The following is a 19,690-nucleotide window of genomic DNA, read 5'->3' as shown; positions in this document are numbered from 1 at the left end:
TTTGCTACATGGAGAAATAAATAAATGAGGTTTGTGAGAGCATTTGGGGGGCTACTTCAGATAGAGTGGTTGGGAAAAGTCTCTCTGTGGAAGTGACATTTGAGTTGTGACTTGAAAGGTAAGAGGTAGCCAGTTAGAGCAGGTGAGGGAAGGACTCCAGACAGTGGAATATCCATCACAAAGGGCTGGGACAGCAGAGATCCTGGCATGTTCTGGGATCTGACAGAAGGCCAGAGAACATCTTCTTTCCCTTTCTCCCCAAACTAATCTTTGCTTCAGAGACTCTACTACTAATACAGTAAAAATAGTAACCAAAATTTGGATTTTGGGAAACTAGCCTTAAGCATTTTGGTGTTGTTGTTGTGTTTTTTTAACCAGTTTATGAAGAGTTCATAAACTGTTTTTCCTCAGTTTATAAGCACATAAAGACATACTTACTGTTTGTTGTCTTTGGCATTCATTCCCATAGACATACAGAAACAGAACCTAACAGGACTTTGGCAACTATGCAAATAGATAGTTAAAGTTGAATAGTCCTCAACTATCCACTACACGATTGCATAGATGTTGCACAGGAGCCTTAAAAGATCATATAAATAAAAATGTTTATGAAGAATTTTTAGGACTTCAAATAATGCTTAAATTATGTTAAATAAAAATTCAGGATGTAAAACATTTAATTGTGATTTCAATTATTAAAAATATAGTGTAGACAATTAGAAAAAAGTACATCAAGATATTAATAGTAGTCACTAGGTGGTAGAAATCTATTATCCACATATAGGAGTTCCAGACAGAACAGAAAAAAATGAGTAAAGTGTTCAATGAATAATTGAAAAATATTTCCCAATGAAGGAAAACTTCCCAAATTTGGTGAAGGAAGTAGACATACAAGTCTAGGAAGCACAGAGAGTCCCAAAGAAGCTAGAGCCAAAGAGGACGATACCAAGACACATCATAATTAAAATGCCAGAAGTTCAAGATAAAGAGAGAATCTTCTTTTTTATTTTTTAAATGACAGTTGTTTTTTTAAATAATTTATTTGTTTGTTTACTTTTAGAGAGGGGGGAAAGGAGAAAGAGAGGGAGAAAAACATCACTGTGTGGTTGTCTCTCACTCGTGCCCCCAATTGGGGACCTGATGTGCAACCTAGTCACGTGCCCTAACTGGGAATCGAACCAGCGACACTTGGCTTGCAGGCCAATGCTCAATCCACTGAGCCACAGCAGCCAGGGCTAAAGAGAGAATCTTAAAAGCAGCAAGAGAAAAACTGAGAGTTACCTACAAAGGGGTACCTCTAAGACTATCAGCTGATTTCTCAAAAGAAACTTTGCAGGCAAGAAGGGAGTGGCAAGAAGTATTGAATGTAATGAAAAGCAAGGACCTACAACCAAGATTACTCTATCCAGCAAAGCTGTCATTCAGAATGGAAGGGCAGATAAAGTGCTTCCCAGACAAGGTAAAGATAAAGGAGCTCATCATCACCAGCCATTATTATATGAAATGTTAAAGGGACTTATTTAAGAAAAAGAAGATCAAAACTGAACATTATAATGACAACAAACTCACAATTATCAATGGCTTAATCTAAAAAATAAAAACAAAATCCAACTAAGCAAACCAGAATAAGAACACAATCATAGGTATGGGGATCATTTGGAGGGTTATCAGCTGGGACAGGGAAGGGGGAGGAATGGGAAAATGGTGCAGGGATTAAGAAGCATAATCAGTTGGCACAAAATAGGGGGAATTTAAGAATAATATAGGAAAAGGTGAAGCCAAAGAATTTATATGCATGACCCATGGACATGAACTAAGGGGTGGTGGAATTGCTGGAGGGAAGGGGTGTATTGGGCAGAGGGGAGCAAAGGGAAAAGAAATTGGGAAAACTGTAACCACATAATCAATAAAGTATACTTAAAAAAATATTTCCCAGAGCCCTGGCTGCTGTGGCTCAGTGGATTGATCATCAGCCTGCAAGCCAAGTGTTGCTGGTTCGATTCCCAGTCAGGGCACGTGACTAGGTTGCACGTCAGGTCCCCAGTTGGGGATGCGAGTGAGAGGCAACCACACAGTGATGTTTCTCTCCCTCTCTTTCTCCTTCCCCCCTCTCTCTAAAAAATAAACAAACAAAGAAATAAGTTATAAATATATATATATATATATATATATATATATATATTTCCCAGAACTAAAGGAAATGAGTTGCCAGACTGAAAGGGTACACAAAATGCTTAGCCCAGTGGACAAAAATTCATGCACACCAAGGCATATCATTGCAGAAATTCAGCACACTGAAGGCAAAGAGCAAATTGTTTAAAGTTCCAGAGAGGAAAAAAAGAGGCCACATACAAATAATCAGGAATCAGAATGGCTTTTGATTGGACATTTCAGTAGCCTCAAAACCTATAAAACACTGTCTTCAAAATTCTGGCACAAAAATCCTCTTCCTTAATGTGACATAAAAGTAGGAGCCTTCCCAGGGCTACCTGCAGTTGCATAGCAGGCATTGTAGGCTCTCCCTCACGTTTTTCTCCCTGTGAAACCTCTGGACTTTTGCACCTCCCAGAGTGTGAGTATGTGGTGTCAGGGATCTCCAATCGCAATTAAAGTTGAAGTTGCTAGGTGGAAGGAGAACCTGGGGCCACATAATATAATTCAAATAAAGTAATGTGATATTTCTTACACCACCCAAGATTACAGTTGCAAAATCATATCTGCTGTAATAGTTTTTAGTCAGGGTAAGTTTCAATGACATAAAAATAACATGTTGATGAGCTGGTAGAATAAGTGCTAAGGTCTTCAGATTAATAACTTCCAAAAGTTTCAAATAGGAAGTCCAATATAACATTTACCATCTCTGAGTCAATAGCTTGTCTTTTCATTCTTTTGACAGTGTCTTTCACAAAGCAGAAAATGTCAATTTTAATAAAGTCTGGCTTATCAATTATTTCTTTTATGGCTCATTTTGTATTTGGTATTAGATCTAAAAAAGTCATCACCAAACCCAAAATCACCTCAATTTTCACCTATGTTATCTTCTAGGAGTTTTATAGTTTTGCATTTTACATTTATATCTGTAAAACGTTTCAAGTTAGTTTTTGTAAAGGGTGTTAAGGTTTGTGACTAGAGTCAATTTATTGCTAGAAGCGCTTCTTTTTAAAATTTTCTTGTTTCTGTTTTCTCTAAATTTTTAGTTATTGATTTTAGAGAGGGGGAGGGAGAGAGAGAAAGAGAAACATCACTTTGTTGTTCTGCTTATTTACACATTCATTGGTTGATTCTTGAACGCACCCCTACCAGGAATCAAACTCACAACCTTGGCATATCAGGCTGCTGTTCTAATCAACTGAGCAACCTGGCCAGGGTCAGAAGCACTTATGTATTTAAAATTAATCATTGCAAAGAGAAGATAGCAAAAAGTACCTGTGTTTTAAAGAAATATCATAAATCACATTGAAATATTTTTAGTGAGATGTAATTTACATGCTATAAAATTTGCCATTTTAAATTTCAGATCATTTTAATCACCCCAAAAGAAACCCCATAAGCAGTACCCCCTTTCTCTCCCAGACCCTAGCAACCACTAATCTACCTTTTCTCTATGGATTTCCTATTCTGAACATTTTATACAAATGGAATCATACAATATGTGGTCTTTTGTTTCTGGCTTCTTCAGTTAGCATAATCTTTTCAAGATTTATCCACATTGTAGCACATATTAGTATTTTATTTTTTATTGTAGAATAGTAAGTGTTTCATTGCTTAGATCTATCACATTTTTTAAAATCCATTCTTCAGTTGATGGACATGTGGACTGTTTTCACTTTTTGGCTATTACAAGTAAGAAAGTATACCAAGAAAGAACACACAGTTGAGATCCAGAAAACATGCATCGAACCCAGAAAATAGGCAAAGGGAATTCCTGGGATGAAAAAGAAAGGAAACCCTAGGATGGCACCTGGGCTACAGGCCTAGAGGGTGCAGGCTAATTAGAAATTACTTGAAACTGATAGATTTCTGATGTCATTGAATTGGTGGAAAAATTGACCAAGAGGCTACTACTGGAAGCTGTAGGAAAAATTTGGAAAAGTACAGGGAAAACTAATCAAACAAAAATGGGCAGTTATTAATTTCAGGATAGACAAAAAGTAAGAAAGGAAACAATCTCACTGGACTAAAATGCTCAGCTATGAATAGGCATAATAACCTAAATACAGACTTTCGATTCAACAAAAATTGTACTGTTAGGGGTATGGGGAAGGGAAAGCAGAGGGAATGGTAAAGTTTGAAAACTAAATCCACATCTTCCATAATCACTAAACAAAATCTGAAATTGTTTAATCGAAAGGTAACAGTGTACATAAATTTCTTACAAGAATAGAAATGTGTAAATGCTAAAAAAAACAACAACACACAAACAACAACAACAACAGCTAAAATGAGTTGAAAATAGTTCCTGAAGTGGAGGTCTGGAGGGACTGGGGCAGGATAGGCAGGAAAATACCTCATCTAGGGGAGTTATAAACCCTTTAGAATTATTTAACTTTTAAAACTATGTTCTTGTTTTACTTCAAGGAAAATAAAAATTCATTAAAAATAATTTATACAAAAAATAATACACTCTTGAAAGAGAAATACCAGATCAAACACATACACAGATAGTGATGTTGTACTGGTAAAATCCAGATTACTATTCTAAAGTTATTAAAAAATAACTTCCGGACAAGATGGAGGCCTAGACAGACACACGGTGTCGCCCTCCACAACTAAGAAGGCATACAACTACCTCAAAACTAGAGACAACTAGAAATTTGAGAAAACCAAGCTGCATGGAAGTCCAACAAACAAAAATATAAAGAAGAAATACTCATCCAGGCAGGTAGGAGGGACGGAGCTGGAGCAGAGAGGATGTGAAGTGGTGGTGGCAGCAGTGGCAGCAGCAGCAGGCCAGTGAAAAGTTCAGTCACACATTTTAAAAAGTCAGGAGGGACACCTGGGGAGTGCTCCCAGCACCAGACCAGACCACGCAGCTCATGGTCCCAGCTCCAGGAAAATAAAACTTCATTGCTTTTGACTGTGCAAACCAGTGGCAGTTGGGGCAGAGAGAGAAACTGTCAGTCTCTCAGCAGAGTTCGCTTGTTTAAAGGGCCACCACGGTCCTAGAACATCCGCAGACCCACCCACTCAGGGGACAATGGCTAGGGAAACAGCTAGAGAGGTGCCAGTCCCATACAGAAGTGGGAGAAGTGCCTGGAACAGGGGTGAGTGCTGAACAGGCGGTATTGTTCCCTCTTGGACCCCTCCCACACACAATGCCACAAAGTGGTGAAATGGGTCGCCCTGTACTGACGAATACCTAAGGCTATGACACTTACAACGTAACAGGAGTGACAGCTCTACCTAAGACACAGAGGCAAACAAACACAGGAGCCTGTCAAAATGAGGAGACAGAGAAGTAAGGCCCAAAAGGGGGAACAAATCAAAGTTCCAGTGGGAGAACTAAGCGACAAGGAGATAGCCAGCCTAACAGATACAGAGTTCAAAACACTGGTGATAAAGATGCTCACAGGCTTGACAGATATGCTTAAGTATGGCAAATGCTAAATGAAACAAAGGAAAATGCACACAAAACCAATGGTGAAGGGAAGGAAACTTGGGTTCAGATCAATGATTTGGAACATAAGGAAGACAAAAACAGTTAACCAATACAGAATGAGGAAACAAGAATTGAAAAAAATAAGCAGAGGCTTAGGAACCTCTGGGACAACTTTAAATGTGCCAACATCTGAACCATAGGAATGCCAGAAGGAGAAGAGGAAGAACAAGAAATTGAAAGCTTATGTGAAGAAGTAATGAAGGAAAACTTTGCAAATTTGGTGAAGGAAATAGACATACAAGTACAGGAAGCACAGAGAGTCCCAAACAAGCTAGACCCAAGGAACACCACACCAAGACACATCATAATTAAAATGCCAGAGGTTAAATATAAAGAGAGAATCTTAAAAGCAGCAAGAGAAAAGCAGAGTTACCTACAAAGGGGTGCCTCTAAAACTATCAGCTGATTTCTCAAAAGAAACTTTGCAGGCAAGAAGGGACTGGCAAGAAGTATTCAAGGTGATGACAGTATTCAAGGACTTACAACCAAGATTACTATATCTAGCAAAGATGTCATTTAGAATGGAAGGGCAGATAAAGTGCTTCCCAGACAAGGTAAAGCTAAAGGAGTTCATCATCACTAAGCTATCTTCTTTTTTTAAGATTTTTATTTATTTATTTTTAGAGGGAAGAGAAGGGAGGGAGAGAAACACCAATGTGTGGTTGCCTCTCATGCGCCCCCAAATGGGGACCCAGCCCACAACCCGGGCATGTGCCCTGACTGGAAATCGAACCAGCGACCCTTTAGTTAGTTCACAAGCCAGTGCTCAATCCATTGAGCTACACCAGCCAGAGCCACTAAGCTATTATTATATGAAATGTCAAAGGGACTTACTTAAGAAAAAGATCAAAACTATGAACATTTAAATGACAACAAACGCAAAACTATCAATGGTTGAATCTAAAAAGTAAAAACAAAATCCAACTAAGCAAACCAGAATAAGAACAGAATCATAGGTATGGGGATCATTTGGAGGGTTATCAGCTGGGAGGGGAAAGGGGGAGAGATGGGGAAATGGTACAGGGATTAAGAGGCATAATTGATTGGTACAAAATAGACAGGGGGAAAGTAAGAATAACATAGGAAAGGGTGAAACCAAAGAACTTAAATGCACGATTTATGAACATGAACTAAGTGGGGTGGGATTGCTGAAGGGAAGGCGGGTACTGGGCAGAGGGGAGCAAAGGGGAAAAGAATTGGGACTACTGTAACAACATAAAAAATAAAATACACTTAAAAAATAATTTCTAACCATGGGCAGACTTTCAAGAGAGAAATGTTGATGAGCTTGACTAGTTCGAGCTCTAAAGGGGCAATATAAAATAACATATCAGAGATAGCCACCTGCATACAGTGTAACAAAATTTTTACAAATGTCTGTTAGACCCTGGCCATCTCCATTAAATTTATTCTCAAGGACAGGAACTATAATTCGGCCTGCCTCTTTTTGCCTGAACCATATTAAGCACTAAATAAGGGCATGATGAACTGGGTACTGACTGGTGCACTGAGAACACAGAAATATTAAGTGAGGGAGATAGCAGTTAACAACCTGAGATTTGAAATCAGAAAGACCTTTGAATTTTTTTCCCTGTCACTTATTAGCTGTATCACTACAGATAATATATTACTTGGCCTGTGTATTAATAAAATAGTGGGAAATAGTAGTTCCTACTTCAGGGAGTTGTTCTGAAGGTTAAATGAGATTATGCACATAAGAGCCTTTCAGACAGTCTGATACATAGTAGCCCTAGATAAATATTAGCTATAACTATTGCCAAGTGAAGACTCTTGAATTTCCTTCATCAACCCTAAAAACTGTTAATGTAAATATTGTTTATATAGTTATGTTTTAATTTTACTTTTTTTAATTATTCTTTTGTAGAGTGAGCAGAAAGGAAGAAAGGAACACAATAAATCAACAGTTATTAATGAGAAGGAAAAGAAGAAATTAACATTTTTGCCCTACTATATGCCAGGTAATTTATACATATTATCTCCTATTTTACAGATAATAAAATCAATGTTAAGAGTGGTTAAGTAATTTCTTTCAGGTACTCATATATTTATTAAATAACTACTTTGTGTAAGTGTCTGTTCAAGACACCAGAAAAACAATATTGAACAAGATAATTAGGTTCCCCCAAAACTTACATTCTAACAAGGTAGATAAATAATACATTGTCTGAAAAGAGTTGTGAGACAAAATTATAGGAGAAAAAATTATAGGAGAAATATGCTTTACATAGGGTGGTTAGAAAAGACCCTTTGAAACAAACTTGAGCTGATATCTGAAGGATGAGCATAGGTGGGTAAGCCATGCCAAGAGGCAAACTAGAGTTCTAGGCAGAGGGGCACAGCCAATACAAAGGTCTGCTTGCAGGAAAGAGCTTAGAAGATCTGGAGCATGGTAGTGGACAGTTGCCAGAGTTGATGCTGATGTAGGCAAAGGCAAATGAGGGCCTTACAAGATATGATAAGGAGTTTGGGTTTTATTCTAAGAACAAGGAGAAGCTACTGCAAGGTTAAAAAGTAGATGAAGGGCACAATCTGTTTCGTTGTTTTTTTAAAAGAGCCTTCCCTTTGCTGAGTGAATGCAGTGAGGAGAGAAGAAAAGAGCAGGTAGGGAGATCTACAATATTACGGAAGTTCAGAACGGTTGTTTAGGGAAGAGATAAAAGCCTTGAACTAGAGTGGTCGGTAGATGTGATAAAACCAACAGGACTGCGCTGGACCTGGAGGACAAAGGTCCCGTTAGTGTCATTTGTCTAGATGAGAAAGATGAGGGAGGAGATAAGGGGGATAAAGAATTTCGCTTTGGATAGTTCCATTTTTGAGATGCCATTGAGCCTCCTAAAAGGAGCTATCAGTAGACAGCTGACTTTACAGAATCTCCGTTGACCAGCGATGGAGGCTTTAGATGTAGATGTTTTCTTGGGGGAACAGGGAACCTGAGAGCTTTCCACTCCACCTCGCTGTTAGGAAACTAAAATGATATCTAGATTCCTGTGGGATAAGGGTAGCCCAAAAGCGCAGCTTCCTGAGCTGAGTAGGGCAAAGGCTCATAATTCAGTATTTCCCGGACTGGGACAAACACCCAACGGGCTATCGAATAAGCCCAAGCACTGCCAACGCACCCCTAGCACGCCTACGGAAAGCCGGAGGTCACTGAGCGTGGGCGTGACCGAGAGAGCGCTACCTGCTGGGATTTGTAGGCTGACACAGGCGGACGTTTACGCAGCCTCCGTTAGACACCCGCCGGATGCTGCGCCAGGTGTTTGAAGGGAAGCACACCCTGGTCCTGCATCAGTCTCTGCAAAACTGTCGTCCCGACGCGCAATTCTTATTTTCATTTCATGCTTGGAATCATTTAGCAATGTCGACTACTTCTCATCAGTGAAAGGATACGTTCAGAGTCCTAAAAATGACATGCAGTGTTCCTTTCATCACGAGTTGGTGCCCGTGGTAGCCTCATCTCTTGACACTTCGTTAATTATTCTTCAAGACTGTACGGGAAGCTGCTTCCGAGATAGGGGCTTGCTTCAGTCCTTTCTCCCCTGTCCTTTCATAGCACCCTCTTACAATTCTTTAATAATAATTATAATCATGGTCAGTCTTCCTGAGCGTTTACTATATGTTCTAATCTAAGCTCTTTTACTCGGGGTAGGTCATCCTCACACAGCCCTCCGAAACGGTTGCTATTATTTTCATTGTGTAGATGAGGAAATTTTAGTTTAGAGATATGTAATTCAAGCAAGACTCCGTTGAAGTATCGCACTGTTTACGCCACTGAACTACTAATTCTAGCGACGCACCGATTTACCAACCTTTTACTTTCCCGCGGGCCACGCCCTGAGGGTTGGGCTCGGGGGCGGGGGGGAAAAAAAAAAAAAAAAAAACACACCCTGAATCCCATGGTGCCTTGCGCGTCCGCGCTGTAATTGGTTAGGCTACTGGGCTCCTTTTTCAAATTGAGGCGCCGAGTCGTTGCTTCGTTTTCTGGGCGTCAGGTGGAGACGAAGTTGGTGATTTGACTGCTCCGGCTGGTGCGGGACGGAAGACGGGCCCAGTCAGAGCCCCTAGTGGAGAGCGGGGACGCCGAGCTGCTTGCGTCGGTTTCCCCCGCCAAGCCAGCACCTGGCTGGAGAGGTGGTCATCCTAGTACCAGGTCTTATTTTGTCGGAGGCTTCCGTCATGGCGTCCCAGCCGAATTCCTCCACGAAGAAGAAAGAGGAGAAGGGGAAGAACATCCAGGTGGTGGTGAGGTGCAGGTAGAGCGAACCTGGTGGGATTCGGAGGTCCGGGCTTTGCTGCTGGGCCCCCTCCTGGTTGGAAGAGAGGAATTTTGTTTTTAATTTCTAAGGGGACCAAATCTTTCTGTTTCATAGCCCCCCGCAGTCTGACACCATGTTGCTGTGAGGAGTAAATTAGAGTTTTTCAGGAAAAAAAGGATATGTGGGGGCGCAGAAAAAAAATTTTTTTTCACCTTCTAAATTCTTCTGGCTCGGCTAATAATTAACATGAGGCCGATTAGCAGGAGACTGTCCAAAATGTATTTTGGATGTACATTCAAAGATGCCGTAAGAATATGAGACCCCAAGACGCATCGGGCATTTACGGTTTGATAATGCCATTTTGGACAAAGGAGAATGGGGGCAGGGGTCTGGGATTTCAAAGAAAGTAGGCAATTTATAGGTTCAGGAAAAAGCAAGTTTTTGTTGGACCACCCAACAATAATAGTACACAGGAAGGAAGTTAAAAAAATGACTTTGCTAGATTTCTGTCTGCCACATTTATAATAGGTGTATATTATTAGGGTGCTAAGGTAATGCGCACTACCTTTAAGTGGGTTTTTCTATCTGAATTCCTTTAAGTAGGTAAGGGGGAGAGTCAGAGTTTCATTCTGAGTGATTTGTTTAATAACCAGCCTAAAATCAAAATAGCACAAGGCATATTTTGGGGTTGCAAAACCTTGGTCGCCCTCAGATATTTGTGTCGGAGGTTATAGTTTAAACTCTATTCAGCAGGAGAATTTGATCTCTGTCCTTCAGTGAAAAGTGCGTTCTATTTTGAAAGTAGTGTGGACAAAGATTTAGGTGTTATTTATTTATTTATTTATTTTGCCACTCCTTGCAGTATGTTAGTTTGGAAAATAAGACTGCATACCCACTTTGCAGATGTTTTGGCACTTACATTGGGATTACCACCCTCTCCATCACCTCTAAAAACGTAATCAATCGCCTGTTTATTCTAGATGCAATATTTTCTTAATCCTTACTAAAGAAATAAACATCACTGTATGTAAGTTTTAAAACTTAAATTGTAGAGTGAATTTATGTTTTTAAAAGATCAAGGAGACTACTTAAGCTAGTATAGCCATCTAGCTGTGTTTCAACTTAGCCTCCCCTACAACAAAGGAGAGAGCTTTTTGCTGGTGGGTGGAGGTGTGCAACTCTCCCCTGACTGATTTCCAAATAACTTCCCAGTTTTGAAATTAGCTAGTATTGGAAGAACATATTTGTTGTACAAACTGTTGCTTAATTAGAGATTGATTTATTCAGGTTTTAGAGGCCCTCCACAGTTTACTGGTGAATGTGTGTTTTGTGTCTCTTTCTTGCTGTTGTTTTAAAAACTCTACCAACTATCAGCAAATTTTCTGTAAATTCAAAACTATTCTAAAATTAAAATGTTATTTTAAAATTGCATCAACGAACTTTCTTGGCTTATTGTTCCATCAGTTTTAGTGACTTAATCGTACATATCAAAGGCAATAGCTGGCTTTTTAAACTAAGTGCCAGAGAGGAAATTTGGTGCTAACTTTATGTCTTAGCTGATTACCAGTCGCATTCTAGGGCTTCTGTTAATATATGCTTTTTTGAAGGTTAAAAATAAAAAATCTTTCACAAATGCAAATTTTTATGTTATTTTAATCAGCTAGTAAACCAAGGCAGTATTACATTTTTGTGTGATTTTATTTTCTTTAATTTATTTTTTTGTTAGAAAATGTCAAGCCCATAAAAAGTTGTAAAGAACAATGTAATAGACATCTGTACATCCATCACCCAAATTAGAAACAAAACAGTTATTAATTTTTAGAGAGAGAGAAAGGGAGGGAGAAAGAAAGGGAGATAAACATCAATGTGTGAGAGATACATCGATCAGTTGCATATCTCCGGAGTTCCCAACTGGAAACCTGGCCCACAACCTACGCTTGTGCCCTGACTGGGAATCGAACTGGGAACCTCTGCACTCAGTCCACTGAGCCACACCAGCCAGGGATCTTTTAACTTTATCACTAATAAAAAGTGCTTAGGTTGTGTAGTATCTTTTAAAGAGACATTTTTTCAGATTAGCCTGGCTTTTTTGTTTTTATTTTCAAATAGTCTTCCTAATGCAAATATGTCCTCTATCTTTAGTAAATAAACAATTTAAGAAACCCTCAGGGTGGTCAAATCTTTGCTGTAAAGGGCCCAGATAGTAAATATTTTAGGCTTTTCAGACCACATATGTATGGTCTCTGTCACATATTCTTTAATTTTTTTTCAGTTAGATTAAAAAAAAAATGATTTTAGAGAGAGAAGGAAGGGAAGGAGGGAGGGAGAGAGTGGGAAAGAGATAGAAACATTGCTTTGTTGTTCCACTTAACTATGCATTCATTGGTTCATTCTTATGTGTGCCCTGAATGAGGATTTAACCTACAACCTTGGCATATGGGGACAGCCCCTCTAACCAACTGAGCTACCTGGCCAGGGCTTATTTATTTATTTATTTATAGTTTAAAATTTTTGATTCTTTAAAGTTTATTGTAGCCGAAAAAGTCAAGGTCAGCAAGATTTCAAGAGTGGAGAGGTGACTTCATTACAGTACTTGATTACATTGAATACAACTTTAGGATGTTCTTTTCTTGTAACAGTAACGTATATGAAGAGAAGTTTTTATTCTACCTATACACATTTCAAGATAGAGTTATAACTGGAATTGAGAAACAGAAATTTTAATCAGGAAATGGCTTTGATACAAAGACACACATACACAAAACACCCCTCCCCCTCGTATACTATACAGGTTGGCACAAACCCAATTACAAACATAATACAAAGGTTTTAGGATTTAAGTTATTTTTGGAATTTTAATCTAAACAGGTGCTTAGGCAATTTAGGTATTAACATCTGAATTATTCATATATTTTAATGTACATAACTGTATTTTTTAAAAGGCCCAGACCAGCCCTGGCCAGGTAGTTCAGTTGCTTAGAGCATGGCCCCTCATATGCCAAGGTTGTGGGTTCAATCCCCAGTCAGGGTACATATAAGAATCAACCAATGAATGCATAAATAAGTGGAACAGCAAATTGATGTTCATTCCAAGTCAAGAACATTTTAGTTATTAGCAGTAGTTATAAATAAACTGAAGGTATATCTTTTGAGGAGCTGCTTGTAATTTACTTCGTTGAAAAGAGGTAGTTTCACTATTCTGTTATACTATGATGCAAGGGTTTGTTTGTTTAAGCCTCACCCAAGGACATTTTTTTTCTTTTTCATTACTCTTAGAGAGGGGAGGGGACAGAAGGAGAGAGAAACATTGATGGGTTTCCTCACCTAGGCGCCCAGACCAGGGACAGACTGGAAACCTAGGCAAGCGCCTGGACTGCAAATAGAACGACAGCCTTTCGATTACTGCTCCAACCAACTGAGCCAGACTGGCCAGGGCTGATGCAAGTGTTTTTTAACCTTGCAAAGGTTTTCTGAAGTTGGTATCCTATCAGCAAAGCAGCATTCTTGGCATACTCCTCACAGTAGGACATGAGACCTATGATGCTGCTGAAACCTTGATTCTTTCACCAGAGGCTCCTAATCATAACTGCCGCACAGGTCCTCCCTGGGCTATGTTATGGGTGCTGGCTGTTTTGCTGGACAAGTGCCTAGAAAAGTATCACATATATGTACTTGATGAATGCTTATAGGATGAATGAATAAATCTAGTACTTCTACAGGATCCCCTCCCCCCTTTTCAAGAAAATTTTAAATTACAGTTGACATTTAATATTATGACTAGTTTTAGGTGTACAGCATAGTGGTAAGACATTTATATAACTTACTCAGTACCCTCCCATAAGTCTAGTAACCCATACATAGTTATTACAATATTATTGACTATTATAATATTATTGATTATTACAATATTATTGATATTTTCACTATGTTGAACTCTACATCCCCATGACTACTTTATAACTGGCAATCTGTACTTCTTAATCCCTTCACCTTTTTTACCCAGTGCCCCAATCTCCCTCCCCTCTGGTAACCATCATTTTGTTCTCTATGAGTTAGTTAGATTCTGTTTTGTTTGTTCATTTATTTTGTTTTTTAGATTCGACATATGTGTGAAATCATGTTGTCTTTGTCTGACCTAAGTACTTTAAAAATTTTTGAAATTTGTTTTATTTATTTATTGTTTTATTTACTTATTTATCTATTTATGAGAGAGACATTGATTTGTTTTTCCATTTACATGTGCATTCATTGTTTGCTTCTTATATGTGCCTTGACCTGGGATCAAACCGGCAACCATCATGGCTATCAGGACAATGCTCTAACCAACTGAGCTACCTGGCCAGGGCTTAAGGTTTTTTAAAAAAATCCTCAATCTTCCTTCCCTCACCATTTTGGTTATTTGAATTTTATAATACTAGTGAGGCCAAGAAATTGATGGGTTTATAGTGTCATCATCAGAAACCTTGCAATTCCTAATTGGAGAAGTCCAGAATAGGAAATTAGGGGCTTGACTATACTCTTTATTGTAATACAGATAATCCCTAAATTGCCTCTTTGGGAGTTTTGATAACTTTTAGGAATGTGTGACTGTGGGAATTTCTACTCTGTCCTGTCAACCTGAATGGTAGTCATTTTGTAACTTAATCACACATTAGGCAAGAGATTAGTGTAGGGATGCTAAGAATATTAGACTGATTGGAAAAGCTTTAATCCCATGAGGAGTCACTCTACTTTATACTCTTGGCCTTCCCCAGTATAAGTTGGTTTTGGCTTAGTTTTGTTGGACTTCTAATAATGCATGCTGTGAATTATGTGCATTGTTTAGGTTTCAGTACATTTGGCAGTTGACAGCATTACCAGATATTACCTGGGAGTTGCTGAGTTAAATTTGATCTTCTGACCAGTCAAAAATATGCTAGGGAATACATTGAGGTATGCTTCTTAAAGTAAATAGTAACTTGTTTGTCTAGTGATGAGGGGAAAGATAATTTCCTATTTGTCAGGTCCTTTCATAACATGAGATATTCGTTGGGAAAAAATGAACTCATGTCAGGAGTACATCTTTCCTTTTGGCCCAGATGTGTGTTAAGTACTGTATATAAATAATTGTATGGATGCTACTCTGTGGACCTTTTTTTTTTTTTTTTTTTTTAAGCTTTCCCATCATTCCCCTTAGGGTGACATTTATTAAGTGATGTTGCTTAACATATTTGAGTGCCTACTGGATGCTAAGCATAGTAGCAGGCACTGGGGAAACAGTAAGCTAAACAGGATTTTTTTTTCCCTGCCCTGCTGGTTGGTTGGTACTATAATGATTGGCAATATTACTAGCCCCATTATTAAAATGAGGAAATAGTCAAAAACTGCTACATTGCTCAAGCTGACTGGATCAGAGTCCTCACTGTACTGAAATGCCTAAGGAGGAATTTAGCTCGGAAGATTACTTCCTTAGAAGTTTTTTGCCATCACTCATACATCCTTCACCCCACCCTGTTCCAGTTAGGACCACATTAAATCTTTGCTGTATGTTCCTAACAGTACCCTTTGCATACTTTTTTTTTTTCCTTTTTTTTAGTCTGAAACAGTTGAGTGTTTATTAAACTATTCATAAGTATATGTCAGTCGTACAAGAGCAAAGGCATCCTTTCAGTTTAAAAAGAAAATTATTTATTGTTTTTTTCTATTACAGTTATCCCACTTTTACCCCTGTTACTCCCCAGCAACGCTGCCCACCCCTCCTTCTCCCACAGTCCATCTCCACCCCATTACCCATTTGTCCGTGTTCATGGGTCATTTATACAAGTTCCTTGTACATACTCTTTCTAAACATAACCTCTCGTATAATCGTTTGTCACTGTTTTCTACTAGACCTCACAGTACTGTGAGGACAAGCTGAGTAAACACATATAAAGCACTTGGAATAGTGAATACCTGACATATAGTAAGTACTCTATAGACTCTTAAGAAGCTACACCATCGTCTCTCGAGACGGACGGCTGCTGACGACGACGAGTCATTATTTGTATCTATTTTTTATTTTGTTTCAGTTATCTACTGGCAGGTTTATATTTTGAGCACAAATTTGGCATGTTCTTTCTACTCTATCGTAACCTTATTTGATCAAATTCTAAAAACAGTGGAAATAGAATTCTGAAAAATAAGTTCGGCATCTTTTACAAGTTAATTCTGTTAACATCTACTCCAAGAAACTGTCGGAATTGTAATGTTTTACATTATATTTCTGGAAATTGAAACCCTTAAAAGGCTGTATCATTTAATCGCTATCACCAACAGTGTAGTCAAAATGTCACATTGTTCTCATCTAAGGTAATGTCATCAGTAACGTGATAACTACAAGTTCTTGAATAACATCATGTATTTCTTTTTATAGACCATTTAATCTGACAGAGCGGAAAGCTTGCGCCCATTCTGTAGTAGAATGTGATCATGTACGAAAAGAAGTTAGTATACGAACTGGAGGATTGGCTGACAAGAGCTCAAGGAAAACATATACTTTTGATATGGTACTTACTTCTTTTCTTTAAATGCAGCTACTTCTCTATTATTCACTAATGTAAAGTTATCCTAGTATGTGTACTTATTTCCTTAGGTTCCAGTGTACAATGACAAATTTCAGTTGACTGAGTTGTCAATGGTTTCTAGCAGGCTAAATGAGTTAATTTTTTTTTAATATTTTATCTATTTTTAGAGAGAGGGAAAGGGAGAGAGAAAGAGAGAAGCATCAGTTGGTTGCCTCTCATTCAACGCCCCCTGCCTCCCCGCCGCGGGGACCAAATCTGCAACCCAGGCTTGTGTCCTGATCGGGAATCAAACAGGAGACCTTTTGCTTTGCAGGGTGTTGCCCAACCTACTTAGCCACACCAGTCAGTGCTGAATGAGTTAATATGTTAAAAATAAAATTATTAAAGTGGATAATTAAAACTTTTTTTCTTGAAGCAATGCTTTTTTTTTTTTTTTTTCCTTTTTAATAGGTTTTTGGAGCATCTACTAAACAAATAGATGTTTACCGAAGTGTTGTTTGTCCAATTCTGGATGAAGTTATTATGGGCTATAATTGCACTATTTTTGCGTGAGTGAAATGTTATTTTTCAAATTGATGAAAAGTTTTAGATATATGTCTGTTTTTTATTCAACATTTTTGTTAATCTTGACAGATATGGCCAAACTGGCACTGGAAAAACCTTTACAATGGAAGGCGAAAGGTCACCAAATGACGAGTATACTTGGGAGGAGGTATTTGTTGATTATAACAGACTTCTGTCTCTAAAGTGGCTTAAATATAACTGGATAAAACTTGGCTGAAGGACTCTATCTTGAAATAGAGAACAGTACCCATGTTTACAAAGAATTTATGGTTAACTACCACTATAGTAAAATTCAAGTATTGTATGGCTTCTGTTTAAGAAAAAGAAGAGACTGGGCCAATCCATATGGTCAGTTAAGTGATAAGAGAGGGGTCTGTTTGGGACAGTATAGTTGGAGCAGAATATTGTCAAAAGTAGAACGTGAGTGGGGCTTAAAGGGGAAGACTTTGCAATGAGGGGATAAATCTTATGAAGTTAACATAGCAAGGGGTAGTAGTATCTGCTTCACTAATGATCACCTTGAGTGTTCCAGAAATTAAGGTCACTGTGTTGTTGAGTATTGTAGAGAACAAATAGTACATTTCACAAAGATTTTCACCAAATGTTTCAATAACTTCAATGGCTAAGTCAATGTTCAAATTTTAACATTTCGGAAATTGTTTTTTCCTAAAGGTTACATAGTTGAGGCATTCACTTTATGCATGGATAATGAAGTTGTGGAATTGTAACTGTAGGAGATAAGGAATAGACTTTAGGCACAGTTATAAAATTTAGGGATTTACAACAATTTTATTAAGGATACTTATATATTTGAGAATAAATCTTATTTTATGTCAGATTAGGGAATATACTTTTCATGGGCCATTTTCCTGATTAAAATTGTGGTATTATGTACTCATAAGAAAAATTGGAAAGAATAATTGAACTTGTCTTTAAATGTAGCTTGGTTCAGCTGATTTTGTGTAATGCTCAGACACGAAGTATCTGGCAGGCATGGCAGATTAGTGGAAGGTGTGAAGAATACTTACTGTTTAATGGACTGTTGTAAATGATTTGACTTCTCTAACATTAGGGTTTTTTTTTTCCCTTTAACTTGTTCAGACATATTTACACTTAAATATACTATAAAGAGGGCCCATGTTATATGTGTTTTAATTGCAACAGTAAATGCTATTCTGCCTTTATTTTGGTCTTTATTAATATTATAATTTCAGGATCCTTTGGCTGGTATAATTCCACGTACTCTTCATCAAATTTTTGAGAAACTTACTGATAATGGCACTGAATTTTCAGTCAAAGTGTCTCTGTTGGAAATCTATAATGAAGAACTTTTTGATCTCCTTAGTCCATCTTCTGATGTTTCTGAGAGACTACAGATGTTTGATGATCCTCGTAACAAGGTAACTCAGTCTTTGAGAATGAAATATCTTTAAAATTTAATGTGTGATGCTTTAAGAAGTCTCTGTGTATGTGTGCATTAACCATTCTAATGGGTGCTTTTGATATTTGGTCAGAGGGGAGTGATAATCAAAGGTTTAGAAGAAATTACAGTACACAACAAGGATGAAGTTTATCAAATTTTGGAGAAGGGAGCAGCAAAAAGGACAACTGCAGCGACGTTAATGAATGCATACTCGAGGTAAGAAAGCCATTGTCCCCCTCGTGTTTCATTTTCTTTTTAAGAAGAATTACAAACTTGGGGGAAATCAAATTGCGGTGGTTCAAAGTATGTGAATAACATACCTAGATTTTATGCTGGATTGGTGTAGTAATTGGTTTGAGATGTATAGGGAGAACAAAGACAAGTTTACCTAGAATAGAAGTATTAAATGTTTTTTAAGTTAAATTTTTTTTTCCCTCAAATGAAATTGTACTTGGGAGACCAGATTAAAATATCGTTGTTATGGTTGATTTGGGGTTGGAATTCTCAGAAGCTTATCTCCTTGGCCTTAAGAAGGTTTATTCTGAGCATTTTTCTGAAGCCCCTGTGTATATTTAGAACACAGTTTGAAAAACCTTGGTTTAAGTAAGGATTAGAAGAAAATCAAATGACTTTTTTAACTTTATTTAGGTATGATTAACAAAACTATGTATATTTAGTTTGTATAACATGATTTCTTTTGCAAATGGCTTCATTTTAATGTAGGAAGACCAATGATCACTAACATTGACTTTCAAGGGGAAAAGGGGCGTATTTGATAGCACCCTCTATAAGGTAAATGCCAGATTCTACAAATTCAGTTTACCAAGTTAGAAGTGATTTTTTTTCCTATTGGTCTTTGAAGGAAACATCAGAGTGTAATCGACAGAGCTATGGGTAGAGAATTAGGTATTTGTGTTTAGTTCCAGTTCTGCAGTTAACCAAATATGTGACTTCAGGTAAATAAGTGAATTTAACTGAATATCAGTTTCTCTGAGCTACAAAATGATTATTAGGACTAGGTCTCTTATTTCTTTATTCCCCTATCACTGAAAATTTATATAATATTCTATAACAATTATAATTTCAACTTTATAAAAATACTTATGCATTTTAAAAAAGAATAAACACAACATAAAAGTAATTATAATCCTGGAATTACGGGTGATTTTATAATTTTATTTAAATTTTACTATAATAGCTTCCCATTTTTAAAACTTAGGTTATAAAT

General features: G+C 37.7%; 1 protein-coding gene across 1 annotated transcript in view; it reads left to right on the top strand.

Moving 5' to 3' along the window:
* Positions 1–9,648: 9,648 nt before the first annotated feature.
* Positions 9,649–19,690, top strand: part of KIF11 (kinesin family member 11) — a 57,302-nt gene continuing 47,260 nt past the window's right edge. Inside the window, exons 1-6 of the mRNA XM_090277962.1 lie at positions 9,649–9,930; positions 16,325–16,457; positions 16,926–17,023; positions 17,109–17,187; positions 18,254–18,439; positions 18,554–18,678. Coding sequence (XP_090134088.1) covers positions 9,854–9,930; positions 16,325–16,457; positions 16,926–17,023; positions 17,109–17,187; positions 18,254–18,439; positions 18,554–18,678 — 698 coding nt within the window. The 5' untranslated portion in view covers positions 9,649–9,853. The remainder of the gene's footprint in view (positions 9,931–16,324; positions 16,458–16,925; positions 17,024–17,108; positions 17,188–18,253; positions 18,440–18,553; positions 18,679–19,690) is intronic.

Source organism: Furipterus horrens, unplaced genomic scaffold (assembly GCF_987537825.1).
Source record: "Furipterus horrens unplaced genomic scaffold, mFurHor1.1.pri manual_scaffold_5, whole genome shotgun sequence".
NCBI classification, from domain to species: domain Eukaryota; kingdom Metazoa; phylum Chordata; class Mammalia; order Chiroptera; family Furipteridae; genus Furipterus; species Furipterus horrens.
This window is presented reverse-complemented; position numbering and strand designations above follow the sequence as displayed.